General features: G+C 45.8%; 1 protein-coding gene across 1 annotated transcript; it reads right to left on the bottom strand.

The window, feature by feature from the left end:
- Positions 1-1,685: 1,685 nt before the first annotated feature.
- On the bottom strand, positions 1,686-18,049 carry LOC103281037 (B-cell differentiation antigen CD72). Its single transcript, XM_062966500.1, has 7 exons — positions 17,775-18,049; positions 17,577-17,675; positions 13,152-13,241; positions 12,317-12,757; positions 10,715-10,884; positions 8,658-8,749; positions 1,686-2,150 (listed from the first exon to the last, which is right to left on the bottom strand). Exons 1-7 carry the CDS (start codon positions 17,845-17,847, stop codon positions 1,985-1,987), a joined length of 1,131 nt encoding a protein of 376 aa, XP_062822570.1. The 5' UTR covers positions 17,848-18,049; the 3' UTR covers positions 1,686-1,984.
- Between the last annotated feature and the right edge of the window lie 3,260 nt (positions 18,050-21,309).

The following is a 21,309-nucleotide window of genomic DNA, read 5'->3' as shown; positions in this document are numbered from 1 at the left end:
ACAATAGCACTAGGAACGGAACTACAAGGCCCATGAGACATCACAGTTTCTTGAACTTTTCTCCCCTTGCAACCTCTTTCCATTCAAAGTGACCTCAGGTAGATAGCTATATAAAAGTGGTATAAGACTCAAATACTTACTGGAAATTAATCAGTAGAGAAGTTGATCTTCCTTTTTATGAAGTACAGCTGAAGCATTTTCTGCAGAGTCCTCTGTCAACGCTGCACACTGTTAATAACAAATTTGTGTAAATAAGAGGCATACAGAAACCTTTCCCTGATGGCAATTTTTGTGACTCCAGCCTTGAGCTCAAGGGAGCCTATCTGGGGTAGGGACTCAGAGTTTAAGAAGTAGTGGACAAAAGGCGGGAGGGCGCTTGAGGTCACTCCAACTATGGCTACTATGGCTCCTGCTGCCCCGTCAGGCATTCTTCACTCTCCAGTGCTAAGTCCTGTTGCACTTCCAACATTTGGAAACTTCATCTGGCCCAAAACACACCTGATGGGAATGCTAACAGGATCCCAGAGATGAGGTCACATGAAATCTCTAGCAAAGACCTACCTTATGTAATGATGCGAGTCGTCCTTCCTGTCCTTCCAAGGGGGCTGTGACCCACCTCCCTCATTGCAAACGAAAGTGTCCCTGCGCATGCAGCCTCTGCTCCTGGGCCCCTTTGCCAGGGGGAATTGCAAGGCCAGGGGCTCAAGGGACACACCAACCAATAGCCATGCACCCTTATTTATTTATTTATTTATTTATTTATTTATTTATTTATTTATTTGCAGCCTTTATATTCCACCCTTCTTTCTCACCCCAAAGGGGACTCAGGGTGGATCACATTATATATATAGGCAAACATTCAATGCCTTTTAACATAGAACAAAGACAAACAAACATAGGCTCCGAGCGGGACTCGAACTCATGACCTCCTGGTCAGAGTGATTAATTGCAGTTAATTGCAGCTGGCTTGCTCCCCCGCCTGCGCCACAGCCCGGGCCCAAAAAGTGAAGTGTGTGGATGCACTCCTGATGGTTTCTTTCAACTGGAACAGAGCCTGAAAACAAGTGCTGGATGGTGAGCCACCATGCAAAGGAAGTCCAGCTGTTGGATGCAATAGGAGCCTGGCATTCTGGTTGTGACTGGCCGTAGGATGGAGGCTCTTGGGGAGATGGTGGTGCTTGTGGGTGGAGCCATGGACTGCGTGCGGCTGTGATGCGACAGCAAGGAAAGGGCACTGCATGCCTCAGGGGACTCATATGTCTGGGAAACCCCAACTGTCTTCTCGGCAACTTCCCCTTTGTGTCAGCTGTGACAGATTGAACCTCTGCTTCTCGGCATCAAAGCTTTTGGCCTGATGGTCCCAGGATGGCTTAAGAGCAGTCGCCTTCACAGAAAGCTGCCCAAGGCCAGTCATGGCAATCAAGGCTCTAAGACAAGCATGGGCAACCTTCAGCCATCCAGGTGATTTGGACTTCAACTCCCATAATTCCTAACAGCTGGTAGACTGTTGGGAATTGTGGGAGTTGAAGTCCAAAACACCTGGAGGGCCAGATTTTGCCTATGATTCTATGCCTGCTCTATTTATTTCCGGTATTTCTACCCCGCCCTTCTCCCCTGGGGGACTCAGGGCGGCTTACAAATTGGCAACACAGTGCCATCACATCAACAATACAATACAAAAGGCATTAAAAACTAAAAATATCTTTTATTCAGTATACAGTATTCAGTATTCAAATTTTGACAACATGAGGAACTGAATTAAGGAGTCACGACATTAGGAAGGTTGAGAACCACTGCTCTAGGTGTTGTTGCTGTCATTGATGTTGTTGTTGTCATTTTGACTCTGCTTTATCTCCCCAAAAAGAGGCCCAAAGTGGAGTGGGCGTTGGACGGTGGGGGGAGGGGTGATTTAAAAAAGCATTCTGCGTAGAGGTCCTGTATTTCAGAGGGTGTATGGGGGTAGCTCTTGCTGGAGTGTCTCCTCTCAGGCCTTTCTGCCTAAAGGAGGGCGGGGGGCTTGCCGTAGGGTAGTGGGGCTGGCTGCCCTCTCACAGATGTAGCCACAATCAGTTTTACACCATCTCTCCTCCAGTCGCCCCTGGTTCACTCTTATGCATTTTTTAGACTCATATTGCATGAGCTGCTCGCTTCTGGAAAGGAAAGGAGAACCCTGGAATTAGGACCCCAGAGAGGCACCTGGCTTATTTGTTGTATTCAAAACAAGGCAGACTCTTTTGGATAGAGGATACCAAGGGGGAAACCATGGAAGTGAGGTCGAGCCCCTGGAGCCCCCTGCCTTTAATCTGATCTGACCTGCAGCAGGGAGTTCCACGGTTTCAGAAAGCCCCGTTGGGCCAGCCACCCATGAAATGTGCGCCCCAGCAGCAGCTTCAACGAGCCGAGACCATCCTTCCCTCTACTTCCCGCTCCAACCCTAACATTGTAACAAATCCCAAATAAAGTATCATTGCATTTCAACTTTCTTCCTCTCATAGTTATACTGTCAGGGTATTGTGAATTGTGTGAAATGTTAAAATCAATCTAGGCTGTTAGGAATGTCTTCTGTATGAGTTTCGGCAAGGCATTTCAGCAGCGGAGGAGTTAAAAAGAGCCTGCTTTGATTGATGTAACACTGGACCAATGGGTTAATGGGGTCAAGTCTGATTGACCGGGACTTCCTACATGATCTGTGGAATGCAGGGGAGCTTTCCTGTGTTCAGCGTGAGCGTTCTCAGAAGATGGACGGGGAATGTTTTTGCTCCGTAGCCGAGGAGACACTGCCATGTGTCTAGGACTTATTGCTAATGAGTGCTACTGTATATAGCAATGTAAATAAAGATTAATTACCATTGGATTCAACTGAATATTCGACTGCTGGCGTTTTGTTGACCAGTGCTGATTCTCCGTATGAGAAGGCAGCCTGGAGAAGGAGGGATCGGTGAGACCAGGATGATGATTTTGGAACCCACTCTGCATGGCAAGTAGAGTCTCACCCATCGTCCCCCCGACAGATACTGTGTGTCTTTTCACTAATACTAGCCTTCTAACATATGAGCTTTTCCTTTCCCGAGCTGCGGGCAGCCGCTGGCTCGGACCGAGATTGCGTTTATTTGAACCGTGGATACCGAGAACCTATTGGTTCTGTGGGTCAACGGATCGGCTCCATTTTGGTATCATACTTTTCTTAGACTAACTCTAAGACTAACTGCTATCCCACTTTCTGCACTGTGGACTCCTATGCTTTGGGAAATAACCTTTCGCTCAAAAGAACAGCTGATTGTCATCCGTGACTTTCCACCACTGTGCTGCCTTTGCCGTCTACTTGTCGCTACCAGGGGAAGTTGGACTTCAAAATGAACTCAATGAATTCATCCATACGTTTCCCCATACTCTGAGCCATGACCAGAGCCTTCATCAACCCCCTTCAGAACTTTGGCCAACTTTGCCAAACTATTTGGGAACTTTTTGTTGGAACCTTTTCTCCCCCGGGTCCCACATTTCCCCCTATGATATATGAACTTATTCTGGACTTTTTGGTGGATGGGATAGGTCAATATGATTTCTTTTTCTCCATGAATATCCCTTGTATGTCTCCCTTTTCCCATGCCCCATATATGAACTATAAAATGTGAAGTGCCACCCCTGTGTGACCCCAGCCCCCAGCCCTCAAGGGAAACCCTCTCATTTCTAAGGGTGAATGATCCCTTAACAAAGAGGACTCAACCAAAATTCCTTGCATGGACAGAACAATGGGCACACCTCTCCAGGCTTTGGAGGAAGGCCACCTGGAGAGAATGCCCCCGGGTAATCCAGTCACATTCCAATGAGGGACAACCTGCCTTTGAAAAGCTGTGATTGTCCCAACTGCTTCGTCCTTTGTCTCCACGTCCTGGCTGAAACTACTATCAAGATCTCGTCTACAGTATTTGCTTCCATATTCAGTCCTCAAGAAATCCGGTGGCCCCATCAGACTCAGGTGTGTATTCTCATCCACGGGAAATAAAACCTGGCTGGCTAGAGGACCCCTTCAAGTTATCGCCAGCCATCGGACACCCATTCAGTCATTTTAATCCACTCAATTTCCATTCCCGGTCCTTTGTCTCCTGCTTGGACAGCCTCTTCGCTCCTGATTGGCTGAGAGGCCAAAGCGGTGCTGGCTTCCTGATTGGTCGAGGCATCCACGCCTCCCCTGCAGATGATGACTACAACCAATCAGTGCGAAGCTGGCAGAGGGGGGCGGGTGCGGGAAATTCAAAGTTGATCACCCTGTTTCTTTACTATAAAATATATTGTAATGTTTTGTATGGTATGTCTGCTTGATGAATTATCTCAGCTTTGGCATCCTTTCCAGCTGGATTGCAATAAACAACTTGGTGGGCTTTCTTCAGCTTTGGTGAAATTTATTTGGGAAATTCAGGGGAAATTCTTATTGTAGTGGCTCTCTTTTTCTCGCCAGAGTACCGGACCCTTTTTGGTGGGTCAGTGGGCTCTCTCTCTTGGGGCGAAACCTCCAAATTTGTGTTTTAGAAAAGCCCTGAAAACATGGCTATGTGCCCAGGCTTTCGAAGATTAAATGATAAAGACGACCCGGACTGATTTACGGCTACAGCACCAGGATTTTGGAGGAATGGATTTTAATCATATGTTTTATATCTTTATATTGTTTTAATTGTATTATTGGATTTTCATTTCTGTTTTAATTATGTGTAGGCATCGAATTGTTGCCAATTTTGTACGCTGCCCTGAGTCCCTTCGGGTGAGAAAGGCGGGATATAAATGTTGGAAATAAATAAATAAATAAATAAATAAATAAATAAATTTTAGCTCGATTTCAGAAGCATCACCTCCTAGAGTTGGAAGAGACCCCAAAGGGCCATCCTGTCCAACCTTTTTTTACCAATAAGGAAGGCACCAGCAGCAATAAAGACTTTGTTTATAACCCCCCTTATCTCCCGGAAGGGACTCAAAGCCCTCCCAAAGGATGGCTAAACGGTTGTTACTTCCCTCCAAATGCTACTGTTTTTAGTGTTGGTGTATTTATAGTTTATTTTATGTTCCAGCATTGAATGTTTGCTGTATATATGTTGTGCTCCACCCTGAGTCCCCTTCAGGGTGAGAAGAGTGGACTATAAATGCTTTAATGGCTGGGGTCAGGCTACTTGACTGAACGCATCTCCTCTTACAAACCAGCACGGACACTGAGGTCAGCGGAGGAGGCCCTGCTCTTAGTCCCACCCCATCTCAAGTAAGGCTTGTGGGAACGAGAGGGAGAGAGAGCATTCCAGGCTAAATACAAAGTGCTGGTGATTACCTTTAAAGTCCTAAATGGCTGTGGTCCAGGCTACTTGACCGATTTCATCTCCTCTTACAAACCAGCCTGGGCACTGCAGTCAGTGGAGGAGGCCCTGCTCTCAGTCCCACCCCCATCTCAAGTACAGCTGGTGGGAACGAGAGGGAGAGAGGGCCTTCTCTGTGGTTGTCCCTACCTCTGGAACCCCCTTCCTAAAGAAATGAAGCTGGCTCCTCTTTCCTCTCCTTCAAAAAAGAACTAAAGACCTATTTATGCTCACTAGCATATGGAGAGGAGGAGGATTAAATAAAGAGAGATAACTACCAGGCCCCTGGCTGAAAACTATATCGTATTTGGACCATAATAATAATAATAATAATAATAATAATAATAATAATAATAATAATAATAATCTTTATTTATATACCGCCCTATCTCCCGGATGGGACTCATGGCAGTTTACAGTCATAAAAACAACACAAACATTACATAACAACATAATAACACATTATTAAACAAAGTAAAATAATACAATTATAACAATAAATCACACTTACATGACCAGATCAAGGGGACGGGAACCATAAACCCAATATATTAAAATGTATCATTTTAGGCTAGGGAAGTCTTGTGCAATATATTCAGGCTCAGAAATCGGCGGTAGTCCAATATAATTACTCAAAAACCTGCCGACACCACCAGGTCTTCAGTTCCTTACGGAAATTGGATAATGTAGGGGATTGCCTGATCTCTTTTGGCAATGCATTCCAGAGCCGGGATGGGGGCCACTGCCGAGAAGGCTCGTTCCCTCGTCCCCACCAGCCGCACTTGAGACGGTGGTGGGAGCGCGAGAAGAGCCTCCCCGGAAGATCTCAAGGTCCGCACTGGCTCATAGGAGGAGATGCGATCACGGAGATAGGTAGGGCCCGAGCCGTGTAGGGCTTTATAGGTCAAAACCTGCACCTTGAATTGGGCCCGGCCGTTTATCGGCAGCCAGTGGAGCTGCTTTAATAGGGGCATTGTGTGCTCCCTATAGCCGGCTCCCGTTAGAAATCTGGCTGCCGATCTTTGAACCAGTTGGAGTTTCCGGGCCGTCTTCAGGGGCAGCCCCACGTAGAGAGCATTGCAGTAATCCAGTCTGGATGTAACTAAGGCATGGACCACCGTGGCCAAATCAGACTTCTCGAGGTATGGTCGCAGCTGGCGCACAAGTTTTAAATGTGCAAAGGCCAACACCTGAGCATCAAGCGCCAGAGATGAATCCAGGAGGAGCCCCAGACTGCAATGGACCTGCGCCTTCAGGGGGAGTGCGACCCCGTCGAGCACAGGTGGCCACCCAATACCCCAATTGGTCCCACGACTGACCAGGAGGGCCTCTGTCTTGTCTGGATTAAGCTTCAACTTGTTAGCCCTCATCCAGTTCGACACAGCTGCCAGGCACCGGTTTAGGGTCTGAGTGGATTCCTTGGAGTTTGGTGGAAAAGAGTAGTAGAGTTGGGTGTCATCTGCGTAGAGATGGCACCGAACTCCAAAACCCCGGATGACCTCTCCCAGCGGTTTCATGTAGATGTTGAAAAGCATGGGGGAGAGAATGGAACCTTGCGGGACCCCACAGGTCAAAGGCCAGGGGTCCGAGCAGGTGTCCCCCAGCTTCACCATCTGGGATCGGCCCTCCAGGAAGGAGCGGAGCCATTGCAAGGCAATGCCCCCCAAGACCCATTTCCGAGAGCCGCCCCAGAAGGATACCATGGTCGATGGTATCGAAAGCCGCTGAGATGTCCAGGAGAACCAGAAGGGATGCACTCCCCCTGTCCAGCTCCCTGCGGAGGTCATCCACCAAGGAGACCAAAGCCGTTCAGTCCCATGTCCAGGCCTGAAGCCAGACTGTGACGAATCCAGATAATCGGTCTCATCCAAGAATTCCTGGAGCTGAGAAGCAACCACTCTCTCCAGGACCTTGCCCAAAAATGGGAGGTTGGAGATTGACTGGTAGTTGTTCAATAATAATCTAAAGTCGCCTTCTTTGGCATGGATCTTCCTTGTCCATGCCAGCCCAATGGTCATCGTTTGACCACATAACCAACTTACACTGTGAACTCTAGTTGGCTGTTGTAAATTAATGTGGATGTTTGTTTGGATTTTAAGTTATTATATAATTTTGTTTGACTACATGTAGTTTAATTTATTGATGTTAAGTTTAATTTAGTGATGTTAGGCTTTAATTTGATGTTAGGTTTTAATGCTATTTTCATATGTGGGGTTTCTCTGGGATTTTATGTCATTATTTGTTTACGGAGGCATTGAATGTTTGCCATTGTATGTTGGAATCTGCCCTGAGTCCCCTTTGGGAGATAGATAGGGCAGAATACAAATAAAGTTTTTATTTATTTATTTATTTAAATAAGTAAGTAAATACTGCAGCCATTGTATTTTGTTTATAATATCCTCATTTTGGATAATTACAGCCTCACCATATATATCTTTGTGTTCTTCAAATACCTTCTGTGAGAAACGAACAAGGTTGGAGCTGGTGGGGTGCCACGGGGGGGGGGGGGGGGGGTCCTGGCCTGAGTCTAGTGCTTTTCAGCCTCTGTATCATGACTCGGATGGTGGAATTGAGGGCACACTGATTATATTTGCAAATGGGAACCAGTTTTGGTGGGGGGGGGGGAGGGTAGCTAGTTAATATCTGGGAGGACAGGATCAGGATTAATCAATTAGTAAATATGATCAGGGATAAAAATTCAAAATGTTGACATTGTGGAATAGGCAAGGGATGGTATGCCCACATGTGGTGGGAATGTCCAAAGGTAAAAACATTTTGGGAAAAAATAATGGGGAAAATAGAGGAATTATTCAGAGTACCACTCCAAGTAAACATGGAATTAATGTTGATGGGGATATTAGGGAATAATAAGATTAACGCAAAATATCAAGATCTGTTCAAAGCTATGATTCTTGCAGGGAAGGCAGTAACAGCTTGGGGCTGGAGAGACGAAAAAAAGTGGAATATGGTGAATTGGAATAACTATTTGTTTGACCAGGTCCAATCAGAAATTATTGCAAATGTAACCTCTGAGGATAAGAAGGAAGATGAAATGAGGAAAATTAAAGAGAAATGGACAATATATCCAGATTGGATAAAAAGAGGCGAAGCCAATGTAACTATTGTACAGAAATGGGAAAAATTGTGCTCATGGATGGAGTTAAATTTCTAATGGATTTGTGATATGGGGTAGGGGTGGGGGGAGTGGAGGGGGGAGGGGGAGGGAAGGGGGGAAAATGAATAGAATGATGATATATTAGATTGGCAGTGATCCTGTCCTTACTCAGGCACCAATTGAACTGAACAAGCCTGTGCACTTACCCTTCATAGCGTGACCCATCGACCCACACTAAAACCGTGTTCTGCCTCTCGTTAGTTTTGGAAAGTCCAATCCAGTATCCATCACGGTCATTCTAGGGTGGGAAAGAAAATGTTGGTGCAGATGAGAGCCATTTCTGTGCAGGGTTGCAATACTTTCATTGGGCCCCCATGTGTTCCCGCACCTGATTCCTCTGGGAATCCCGCTCCTTCCTCCAAACATCTGGGAGAGGGCAAGACTGGTGCGCAAAGAACGACAGATCCTTTGCGAGGGAGGAGCCTTCCAGGAGGAGGTTGGGGATCACAATGAAGAGGGACGAAAACGTTGGAGCGGGGACTCATTCTCTCCACTCTTCTCATAACCTCCTCAGAGGGATCTGCCCTCCATTGGGCTTATGTGGACCTGGAAGGATCTCTGGGTTGCTTATGAGTTTCCTTCTGGTGCACAAAGCATGACCAGGGAGCCTCCCAAACACACATACACACACCGACAGTAATCATCTTCAAAAAGGCAAGCAGCCGAATCCAGACTGACTTGCTGGAGCTCAGTTCTATTGATTTCAGCACTCCCTTTGGGCCTTGCCTGCTGCCCTTTGGCACCCATCAACATTGCCCCCTCCCGGGGTTGGGTGTCCCTGACATCCAACTGTACTACGAAGCAGCTGCCCTGGAATGGGTGAAGGAGTGGGCCACTCTGAGGAAAACTAGGCTATTGGTATTAGAAGGTCAGGACTTGAACAAGGGATGGCATGCTTACTTATGGAAAAGGAAAGGCTATAAAGAAAGGAATTTCAATAACCATTATCTTAGAAAAGCATTATTAATAACATGGGAGAAATACAAATTTAGACTCCATTATGGCTCTCTCCCCTTAAATCAGAACACAGGAGAGAGACTCCGAGGGAAAGATGGTTAACTTACAATCAGCTGGTAAAAACAGATAACCCTGGAATAATTCTAAAATCGTATGAGGAGATTAAACAAATAGAACCATCCATAACTTGGCTAAATTACTGGCAGATCAGGGAGTGCTTCAAAACAGACAATCAAGTAGGATTTGAGAGAAATATTACAGTCTGGGACAAAGTCTTAAAACTTGAGACGAAAATAATCAAACTGCTATCCCAGCAATTGTTAACCTGGGAAACAGAAGAGGTTTATGTAAAAGAAAATATGATTAAATGGGCAAGGGACTGTGGGCACACCATAATGTTAGAGGAGTGGGAAAGATACTGGCAAAAGAGAATAAAATACACATACTCAACAGCATTAAAAGAAAGCTGGTATAAAATTTTTTACAGGTGGTACATCACACCGGCAAAAATGGCAAAATTCAATAAAGGAAAGAAGGGGGATGAATGTTGGAAATGTAGGAAAATGAAGGGGGATTTCTTTCATATGTGGTGGGGGTGTAAGAAGATTAAAAACTTCTGGAGAACAATTCAGAAGGAGATGGAGATCATACTACAAAGAAAGCTTGTATTAAAACCGGTTTACTTCTTATTAGGGTTAACAGACTTTTTCACGGACTCAAACAACGAAAAACTGTTTACATACATGATAAGTGCAGCCAGAATTGTGATTGCGAAGCTCTGGAAAACGGCAGAAACTCCGTCACTAGAGCAATGGACATTGAAACTGATGGACATACAGAATATGGACATTTTAACGCATATAATCTCACAAAATACCCAAATAGGGATGAAAACGGATTGGAGTAAATTAAGTATATATTTAAAGGAAAAAAGGAATTTGGAGATATAAAGAGATCTGTTGTTAAAGAGGAGACACTCTGGGGTGATAAGATTACTGGCCCGGGAAAAGAAGAAGAAAAAAGAATATCACAAAGCTAAACGCAGAGCAGGGGAGCTGGAAGGTAATATTGAGGGGAGGGGGTAAAGGGGAACTGGTTTGGGGTGACTGTGTTTTTGTGGGTTTTTTTAATGTTTTTTGTTTTTTTGGATCACATGTGTTCCTCTTTTTTATTGTATCACAATAATTATAAATAAAAGGGCTAAAAAAACAACAAAAAACATTGCCCCCTCCCTTTGTAGCCTCACCGGCCTCCCCAGGGCACCCCAGATCTGCTGCAGGATCCTGGGCTCTTTGGGCATAAGCAGCTGGGATGACTTGGCTTCACAGTCTTCCCGGCTTTCCTGCCAATACTTCTTCTCTTGGGACACCCAGAGGCATTTCCAGCGGAAGAGAGTCCAGCCGTACGGGCAGCAGCCTGTGGACACGTTGCAGAATGAGATATTGCACAAAGAAGCCCCTTCCTATTTGCAGCCTGTCTGACTAATGCTGACAACTGGAGGGAGGGATTTGCCCTTCCTGGCCTTCAGCGACTCCACTCTTCTGGAGGAAACCTTTGCCACCCTTTGCAACCTGTGTCCTCCAGGTGTGTTGAACCTGCAAATGCCCTCAACCCCAGCTGCCTTCAATACATCATCCTTTCAAGACCCAGGATAGTGTTAGACAAAACCACAAGACAAATAGCTGCCTGGGGTCGAGTATATGTGTGACTGCCCGTGCATTTAAAAAAATGTTTAAAATGTTTAAAAGCAATGCTTTCGAAATCATGCAGGAATGCATTCTTGATCTCAGACAATAGCTCAGCTGCGGCCACATCAATAGACTTCCTGAAGACCCTCCTTTGTTTGCCTGGAAAAACCTGTTTGTTTGTTTCCAGAACCAGAAAACCTGGAATGCACCTCTTTTGTTGTTTTCTAAAACTCTGGCTTCATTTAATATAAAACTGGATTAATCTATATTTCCAGGTTGTGTCCAATCTCGACGTGCATCCTATCTACTCTCTTTTCTGGCCAAATGGAGACGTGGGAGGGACAATTCAAATTGGAACAATGGTAATGTGGTTGTATAAAACTATTTTGCACAGCACATGTGCTCTCATGCTTATACTTTTAGGGCAGGAGCCCACAGGCATCGCTTCTTGGCCAAGAATGCAATAAAACACCTCTGTCTTATGTCTTCCCTGTTAGTGTGTTCTGTTGTTAGAGAGAAATGTTATATCAAGTTATGCTGTTGGGTGTTTGCAACTGTGTATTTCCGGCAGAGCATTCCAGCAGCACAAGGGTTAAGCACAAGCCAGCTTGATTGATTGCCCGCAGGACCAATAGGTCAGGGCTTCCGTTTGAACTGTGTGACCGGAACTTTCATAATGAACTGAGGAATGCAGGAGGTGCCTGCTTGTGCTGATAACAGCCTTGGCAAGCAGAGAAGACACACTGGAGAGTTATGGCTTTGAGTAATTGTATATAAATTGTAAATAAAGTAATTAGACCTGCTGTGATCAGCAGGAAAACAACGACTGAGCCGTCGTTTTGTTGGTGCCACTTTTGCTGCTGCATCAAGTGGTCCTTCGGGTGAGCAGACGGAGAGAACTGACTCATCAAAACAGTCAGGGTGTCGGATTATCAATTTAACTCCCTGTCCCAGCATTCCCTGACATTCTCTTCCTATGAATCTTTAATCTGGAACTTTGGTTTTTAATTTTGGTTAGTAATGCTTGCCAGGGAGACTCTCTTGTTTTGCGGTCTAAATTTAAAATCAAGATTACCAGCAGGGAGAGGGGAGGGAGTCCCATTGGAGCACCTAAACCCCCTCGGACCAGCCCAGGAAGACTCCAGGGGCAGGGAACGTACCGATGTTCTGGCAGGAGTTGGCCTGTCTCAGTTCTTCCTTTGCCTGGTCCTTCTCTTGCTCCAGGGAATGCAGGTTGAGATTGGCCATCCGCAGATCCTCCTGAGTCTTTTCGGCGGCCTCCTGGCTCCTGCGAAGGGCCTCCTGGGTGGAGGCCAGATCCTCCCAGGCCTGCTGCAGCTCTGTCTCCATCTGGTCCCTCTCCTGCTTGAGGTCCTCCAGGCTGTGGTTGGCCTTCCTCAGCGCCTCTTCTGTCACCTGTAGCTGCTCCTGGATTTTTTCAGTGGCCTCCTGGCTCTTCCGAAGGGCCTCCTGGGTGAAGTTGAGCTTGGCCAAGGCCTGTTGCAGCCAATCCTCCTTTTGCTCCAGGCTCCCTTCCTGTGCACTGCTGTGGGCTGCATGCGCTTGCAATGCTCGCTGGAGCTGCCCAGAGACCTGCCCGTCTGCAAGGAAGGGGTGAGAGGGGAGGGTCAGAACAAGCAGACCCTCATGTTCAGGGGGACAGGGGACCCTTTGTCCAGGGCCAGCGGCAGGGCCATTCAGGGGTTTCGGGGGTGTTTCCTTCCCAGGATGAATCAGGGCCAAATGAGCTCCAGCCTTTCTGCTCTGGGCCTTCTGGTCAGGTGAGTTGGCCTAGATGCCTGGCATGAGCTTGCCATCATGTTGACCCACAGACTTCTACCTGTGACATACTGTGACATACTGGTCACATCCAGGTGTCCACTGAGCAGCCTTCACCTCTATTTCTTTGCATTTGGGGTGTGGGTCTCCCTAGGGGGGTGTTTAGAGGAATGGGATTTAGGCAAGGCTTCCACTCATCCCTCAACGACTACTCACATTGGACCCCGAGTCCTACAGCGACGGCCAAGAGAACGAGGCAGGTGGTCAGTGCCCCCAGGGCAGCACCCTTGACCCACGGCTTGGACTCTGTGGGAGAGAATCACCAGGGTCATTGGGGAAATGGCTGGGGGTAGCATGACAATTTTCAGCCGTGCATTTCTGGGAAATTTGGTGCAATTTTAGTGCCATGATGTCACTCTTGCAAATGTTCCCGGCATGGATAATATCAGATAAAAATATTATTTATTATCTGTCAATGAAACGGTTTTGTAGCAAAGGCTGTCTAGCAGCCCACACCACTTTTCCTCCTTGTCCTCTGCCTAGCTGGATGGTTTTTTAAGCAGCATCAATATTGGGGGGGATTGTGGAGCAGGGCTGGTGAAACACAGGCATTCAGTGTGTTGTCAAAGGCTTTCATGGCCGGGATCACAGGGTTGTTGTATGTTTTCCAGGCTGTATGGCCATGTTCTAGAAGTATTCTCTCCTGACGTTTCGCCCACATCTATGGCAGGCATCTATGGCAGGATGCCTGCCATAGATGTGGGCAAAATGTCAGGAGAGAATACTTCTAGAACATGGCCACACAGCTCAGAAAACATACAACAACCTCACAGACATTCAGTGTCAGCTTCCAGCAGCAGCAGCAGCATTTGCATTAAACACTGCAATCAAATTTGAAGTGAGAAAGAATGGCTCACCTGAACCGTTGTTTCATTTCATGTTTACACATTGTTAGTTATGAACGAAAGGTTTATGGAAACATGGTGAACTTCTCCTTAGGCCCAGCCTGTGGCGCAGGCTGGTGAGCAGCCATCCAGCTGCAGCCAGCTGCAACAAATCACTCTGACCAAGAGGTCATGAGTTCGAGGCCAGCTCGGAGCCTATGTTTGTCTTGTCTTTGTTCTATGTTAAAAGGCATTGAATGTTTGCCTATATGTGTGAATAATGTGATCCACCCTGAGTCCCCTTCGGGGTGAGAAAGAAGGGCGGAATATAAATGCTGTAAATAAATAAATAAATAAATAAATTTTCTTTTTCCTCCTTCTCCTCCTCTTCTTCTTCTCCCTCTTAATCTATTCGCCTCATCCTACTAATCATTTTCTTCTTTTCCCATCCTCTTGTCTTTTTATTCTTATTTTCCTCCGCTTCCTTCCCTCCCCCCCCTCCTTTCTAGATATATATACGCACACACATATATACAGTATATATTCATCTCCCTAACTCTACAAAGTGCTTGCCCGGCCCTCAAGCTTTACTTAGTCTAGAGGGGCACAATCTGGAATTTGGTTGGCATGCCCACCTATGGAATGGAAAAGAGAAGGCTAACAACGTTTTCAGTAGGCATCCCATAAGAGTGAGCCTTCTAGTGACGTGAAAAGGATACAAGGAAGGGATGGAGCAGAAAATCCCTTTGGAAGCAGATTGGAGGAGGGCGAATGTGGTCCCTATCTTCAAGAAGGGAAAAAAGAACGACCCAAACAATGACCGTCCGGTCAGCCTCACATCGATACCAGGCAAGATTCTGGAAAAGATCATCAAGGAAGTGGTCTGCGAACACTTAGAAACAAATGCGGTCATTGCTAATAGTCAACACGGATTTACAAAAAACAAGTCATGCCAGACTAATCTGATCTCTTTTTTCGACAGAGTTACGAGTTGGGTCGATACAGGGAATGCTGTGGATGTAGCGTACCTGGATTTCAGTAAGGCCTTCGACAAAGTCCCCCACGACCTTCTGGCAAGGAAACTAGTAAAATGTGGGCTAGACAAAACTACGGTTAGGTGGATCTGTAATTGGCTAAGCGAACGAACCCAAAGGGTGCTCACCAATGCGTCGTCTTCATCATGGAAAGAAGTGACAAGTGGAGTGCCGCAGGGCTCCGTCCTGGGCCCGGTTCTGTTCAACATCTTTATTAACGACTTAGACGAAGGGTTAGAAGGCACGATCATCAAGTTTGCAGACGACACCAAACTGGGAGGGATAGCTAACACTCCAGAAGACAGGAGCAGAATTCAAAACGATCTTGACAGACTAGAGAGATGATTGGCCGAAACTAACAAAATGAAGTTCAACAGGGACAAATGCAAGATACTTCACTTCGGCAGAAAAAATGGAAATCAAAGATACAGAATGGGGGGACGCCTGGCTTGACAGCAGTACGAGTCCTTGTGGACAACAAGTTAAACATGAGCCTACAATGTGATGCAGCAGCTAAAAAAGCCAATGGGATTCTGTCCTGCATCAATAGGGGAATAGCGTCTAGATCCAGGGAAGTCCTGCTCCCCCTCTTTCTATTCTGCCTTGGTCAGACCACTTTACCTGGAATCACACTGTGTCCAATTCTGGGCACCACAGTTGAAGGGAGATGTTGACAAGCTGGAAAGCGTCCAGAGGAGGGAGACTAAAATGATGAAGGGTCTGGAGAACAAGCCCTATGAGGAGCGGCTTAAAGAGCTGGGCATGTTTAGCCTGCAGAAGAGAAGGCTGAGAGGAGACATGATAACAGCCATGTACAAATACGTGAAGGGAAGTCATAGGGAGGAGGGAGGGAGCTTGTTTTCTGCTGCCCTGCAGACTAGGACGCGGAACAATGGCTTTAAACTATAGGAAACTACAGGAGATTCCACTTGAACATTAGGAAGAACTTCCACACTGTGAGAAGGGCTGTTCGGCAGTGGAACTCTCTCCCCCGGACTGTGGTGGAGGCTCCTTCTTTGGAGGCTTTTAAGCAGAGGTTGGATGGCCATCTGTCGGGGGTGCTTTGAATACGATTTCCTGCTTCTTGGCAGAATGGGGTTGGACTGGATGGCCCATGAGGTCTCTTCCAACTCTACTATTCTATGATTCTATGATTCTAAGCAGTGTTAAAACCAACATACAATGAGGAACTGAGAACGGATAGGGAATATCTAATGGAAGAAAAAGGACAATGGAAACTGAAAAAGAGAGATAAATGACTGGTTTCCTTATCATCAATTACAGGATATATTTAGGAAAGACAATCAAAGACAATCAAATTGGGTTTGTGTTGTCAAAGGCTTTCATGGCCGAGATCACAGGATTGTTGTGTCTTTTCTGGGCTGCCTGGCCATGTTCCAGAAGCATTCTCTCCTGATGTTCCATCCACATCTATGGCAGGCATCATCAGAGGTTTCCTGCCATAGATGTGGGCGAAACGTCAAGAGAGAGTACTTCTGGAACATGGCCAGACAGCACGGAACTCTGTGATCCCGGCCATGAAAGCCTTTGACAACACATTTTAAATAGTGTCCCTATCAAGCCAGAAATGAAGGAACAATTAAATAAAGGAGGAAGCCATGAAAATGAACAAAATCCAGTCATGGGTATGAAAGAACAAAAAAACCCCAAGACAGTAAATAAGGAACACCACTTAGAAACAGGGGAATTCCAGACAGGAAACCATCATGTGCTAGTTAACACTTCCCAAAGAGAGAGTGCCTCCAGGTAACAGAAGCCAGGCTACCTCTATGCAGAGACCCTCGCTGATTGATCTTGCAGCTTCAGGGCTACCCAATGCTATTCCAGCTTGCTCGTTGCACCATTCACACCTGTGTTAAACACACAAGGGTTCTTCCTCCCACCCTAGACATTATTCCATTGGTACAGTGTTTCCCCGAAAATAAGACCGTGTCTTATATTAATTTTTGCTCCCAAAGAGGCTCTAGGTCTTATTTTCAGGGGATGTCTTATGTTTCCATGAAGAAGAATTCACATTTATTGTTGAACAAAAAAAATGAACATTTATTATATACTGTACAGTATTTGTCATCACAAACCAGCATAACCAGACAAACTGTGAATCCTATTAAGAATTTCTTGTTATTACCATTATTTGCATGTACAACACTCTATGGTACGTACATTTACCAATCCAGCCTGCTCTGGTGTTCTGTTTGGCGGGCCTGCTTCCAAACAAAACCTTTTCTAGGTCTTACTTTTGGGGGAGGCCTTATATTTAGCAATTCAGCAAAACTTCTACTAGGTCTTATTTTCTGGGGATGTCTTATTTTAGGGGAAACAGGGTATATATACACACCATTTGTTTCATTGTCCGACAGGATCTCTGAAGATGCCAGCAGCCACAGATACAGGTGAAATGTCAGGAGAGAATGCTATTGGAACATGGCCATATGGCCTGGAAAACAACCCATCAACCAAACAACTAAATTGCTTTTTTTTAAGTTCACAGGCTTCCTAAAAGCAGTATATCAGACACGTACATAGAAAACACATATCTCAGACACATACATAGGGAGGTACATCTGGGATGTCAAGTTGACCCCCCAGGTGGGTCAATAAATGGGATCCACCAGGTTCTACCTTATTCCCATCTGATTTTAAGGAAGAAGAGGGAGAAATGGGGGAAACTGAGGCAGACTTGGGGACTCCCAAGGGCTCACCTGTGTCCTTTTTGGGGGTGCTTGGGGTCTCCTCTTTCCCCCCCGACCTTGATCCCTGGACGTTCTCATAGGTGAGTTCTTCTTCTTCGGCTCCATTCCCTGGAAAGGGAGACATGGGAGTGGGAGGAATGGGGGGGGGGCACTGTGGGGTGAGAGAGACCCCCACCTGCATGGGTCCTGGTCCTGCCGGACGCCTACCTTCCTTTGGGGCCTTGTTCCCGGGAGGGTTCCTCACGAACCTCAGGTCAGCGTAGGTCACCCCTTCGGCCATTGCTGTCCGGACAGGGCAGTTGGGGGTCTTGGGTCGTGACGCCAGAGGACAGACCCCAGCCCTGGAAGTGGCGTACGCCTTGTGCCGAAAAAGCCGTGGTTCGGACTGGCAGTGGAAAGCAGAAGTGGATCCAGCCAAGCAGAAACACTCTGCACACTCACAGCCTCCACTCAGAAAGAGAAAGTGAACTTGCCGTCTCCAAAGCTGGTATGTACGAGGTTTTGTCTTCTCAGCATCAGAGAAGATGACAACACCATTCAACAGGAAACAACACTTTCAAACCAGGAACAGATTTTCTTTATTATTTAAAAAAAAATATTTATAAAAAATTGAAAATTTGCCAAAATCCGTGGATAAGTGAAACATTCTGAAATTTGGTGTGCTAACATCAATGAATATGTTCTACCATTGTTGCAAGTTTCAACCCAATAGCTGTGAAAATGAGGGAGAAAGGACCCCTTAAAGTTTCCCAAACTAGAGTAATTTAATTATGCACCATTACTATAATGAAATACAGTAGAGTCTCACCCAACACTCACTTATCCAATGTTCTGGATTATCCAACGCATTTTTGTAGCCAATGTTTTCAATACATCATGATATTTTGATGCTAAATTCGTAAATACAGTAATTACTACTTAGCATTACTGCGCATTGAACTACTTTTTTGTCAAATTTGTTGTATAACATGATGTTTTGGCACTTAATTTGTAAAATCAGAACCTAATTTGATGTTTAATAGGCTTTTCCTTAATCCCTCCTTATTGTCCAACATACTCGCTTATCCAACATTCTGCCAGCCCGTTTATGTTGGATAAGTGAGACTCTACTGTAGTAACGAAATTTTGTTACTTTCGTTATAGTAACAAATTTGTTCACTAATGATACTTTAGAAAAACTTTGGAAACAAAGTGCCAGCGCCCCCCAGTATTGTAATGACTTTTAAAACATTTCTTTATTGTGTTGTCAAAGGCTTTCATGGGCGGAATCATTGGGTTGCTGTGAGTTTTCCAGGCTGCCTGAAGCATTCTCTCCTGATGCTTCGCCCACATCTGTGGCAGGCATCCTCAGAGGTTGTGAGGTCTGCTGGAAACTAGGAAAGTGGGTTTTATATATCTGTGGAATAATATCCCAGGGTGGGTCTGTTGGAGGCAAATGTGAATGTTGCAATTGGCCAGCTTGATTAGCATTGAATGGCTTTGCAGCTTGGCTGCTTCCTGCCGGGGGGATCCTTTGTTGGGAGGTGTTAGCTGGCTCTGTTTGTGTCTTGTCTGGAATTTCTTTATCTTCTGAGTGTTGTTCTTTATTTACTGTCCTGATTCTAGAGTTTTTTAAATATTGGTAACCAGATTGTGTTCATTTTCATGGTTTCCTCCTTTTTGTTGAAATTGTCCATGTGGATTTCAACGTGTCGCATGATATGGTGGTTGTTAGATCGCACATCCCTAGTAAACAGCCATCCAGAATACAAGAAAATGTTTGTGAGAGGGAGAATAATTATGTTTCTACATCAAGAGAAGGTAAAGATGGACAAGAAAGACAATGTTGTTGTGGTTTCCTGTTATTTTGTTAAAACTTTACCAAGAGGCAAAACAACAAAATTTAAAGCCCGGTTAAAATATGCACCATTAGCCCCACCAACACACACATCTCAGCACCACTATTCGCAAGAACCAGCACATTATTTGGGGTGTCGGGTGCATCTACACCAGTGGTTCTGAACCTGAGGGTCCCCAGATGTTTTGGCCTTCAACTCCCAAAAATAATAACAGCTGGCAAACTGGCTGGGATTTCTGTAAGCCAAAACATCTGGGGCCCCACAGGTTGAGAACCACTGATCCACATGGTAGAATGAATGCAGTTTGACAACACTTTAACTGCCAAGGCTCCGTGCTATGGAATCATGGGAGTTGTAGTTCTTCAAAGCCTTCAGCCTTCCCTGCCAAAAAGTGCTGCTGCCTTGTCTAACTACAAATCCCAGGATCCTCTGGCATGGAGCCATGGCAGTTAAAGTGATATAAAGCTGCATTCATTCAACAGTGCAGATGCCCTAACAGCGTCAATGCCTTTGCAAATACAGAAGTCTTTCCTCGCCTGTGCAAAGCAAGAGCTCCAGGTCTGGACAGGTTCGTAAGGAAGGATATGGTCCTTCCAATAATCTGGACCCTGGCTCAAGCTGCGTCCAAAGAATGTTGGTAAGAGGTCTGCTTTGCTGTCCTTTGTCTTGAAGGCTCAGAAGGCGGGGAAGTGATTGCCGAGTTCTCCCAATAATTCAGTAAATAATGGGGGGGGGGAGGGGTTAGGACCCTCACCTCCCCCTATGGTAGAAGCTCATTGTCAAAGTTGCATCTACACTGCGGAATAAATACAGTTTGCCCCCACTTTAGCTGCCATGGCTCAATGCTATGGAACCCTGGGAGATGTGGTTTGACAAGCCTTCTCTGCCCAAGAGTGCTGGGGCCTTGCCAAACAACTGTTGGATTATGGTTGTATGTGTATGAAATGTAAATCAAGTGTTTTCTGCTGTTGTGCAAGAGTGTGTGTTTCAGTAATGAAACAGTTAACAGCAGGCTAGTGTTGACTGACAGCCTGTTGTGATTGCTATGACTTATCAGGCATGGAGGTCGGAACTTCCTTCGGACTGAGGAATGTGTTTTCTTATCTCTGTGTGTTGAGCTGTGCTTGCCGAGCGAAGAGGCTGGAGAGAAATGCCAGCTCAGAGCAATGGCTTTTGCTATGCTTTGTAAACATGTATTATAGATATTGAAATAAATGTTTGGACTTCAGACTACGGATGTGTTTGAGTCTGACATTGAACAGAGGAATTGGTGTGGCAGACGATTGCAACCAATTCTTCAGGATGCTGGAGAAGATGATCGATGGAGTTTGGAGAAACCCACCCAGCACGCACCCTGACCTCCATGCTGACAACAACAACTCCCAGGATCCCCTCAGCATGGGTCATGGTCTTTGCTTGCTTTTGCTCTCTGAGGGTTTGGGTCTCCATGCTTCCCAGCACTCCCTCCTTCTACTCCCGGTTGAAGGCAAAATCAGAGGCATTTCTTCTCCTTGGCCAGAGAGGATGTCAGCGGAGTCTGCTCTCCAAAGAACAGACATCCCACAATGCAAACATACAGAAATATTTACAGTACTTTGATTGCAGTCTGAAACAAAGGACGTCTGCTGCACCTGATACTGGGAAAGAATCAGTATTTATTTATTTATCATTTACAGTATTTATATTCCGCCCTTCTTTCTCACCCCAAAGGGGACTCAGGGCGGATCACATTGTATACATATAAGGCAAACATTCAATGCCATATACGCATAGAACAAAGACAGACACAGAGGCTATTTAATCTTCCATGTGTTGTTGAAGGCTTTCATGGCCAGGATCACAGGGTTGTTGTATGTTTTCCGGGCTGTATGGCCATGTTCTAGAAGTATTCTCTCCTTAGAGAA

Source organism: Anolis carolinensis, unplaced genomic scaffold (genome assembly GCF_035594765.1).
Source record: "Anolis carolinensis isolate JA03-04 unplaced genomic scaffold, rAnoCar3.1.pri scaffold_21, whole genome shotgun sequence".
In the NCBI taxonomy this organism is placed as follows: domain Eukaryota; kingdom Metazoa; phylum Chordata; class Lepidosauria; order Squamata; family Dactyloidae; genus Anolis; species Anolis carolinensis.
Note: the sequence above shows the minus strand (reverse complement) of the source record. Positions and strands in the feature narration are given on the sequence as shown.

What these genes read in the sequence shown, in the direction of transcription:
- LOC103281037 (XM_062966500.1), bottom strand. Translation starts at nt 17,847, where the DNA reads ATGGCCGAAGGGGTGACCTACGCTGACCTGAGGTTCGTGAGGAACCCT. An exon ending in CACCCCCAAAAAGGACACAG is followed by an intron (nt 13,242 to 17,576) that starts GTGAGCCCTTGG and finishes TCTCTCCCACAG; the next exon opens with AGTCCAAGCCGTGGGTCAAG. An exon ending in TGTAGGACTCGGGGTCCAAT is followed by an intron (nt 12,758 to 13,151) that starts GTGAGTAGTCGT and finishes CCTTCCTTGCAG; the next exon opens with ACGGGCAGGTCTCTGGGCAG.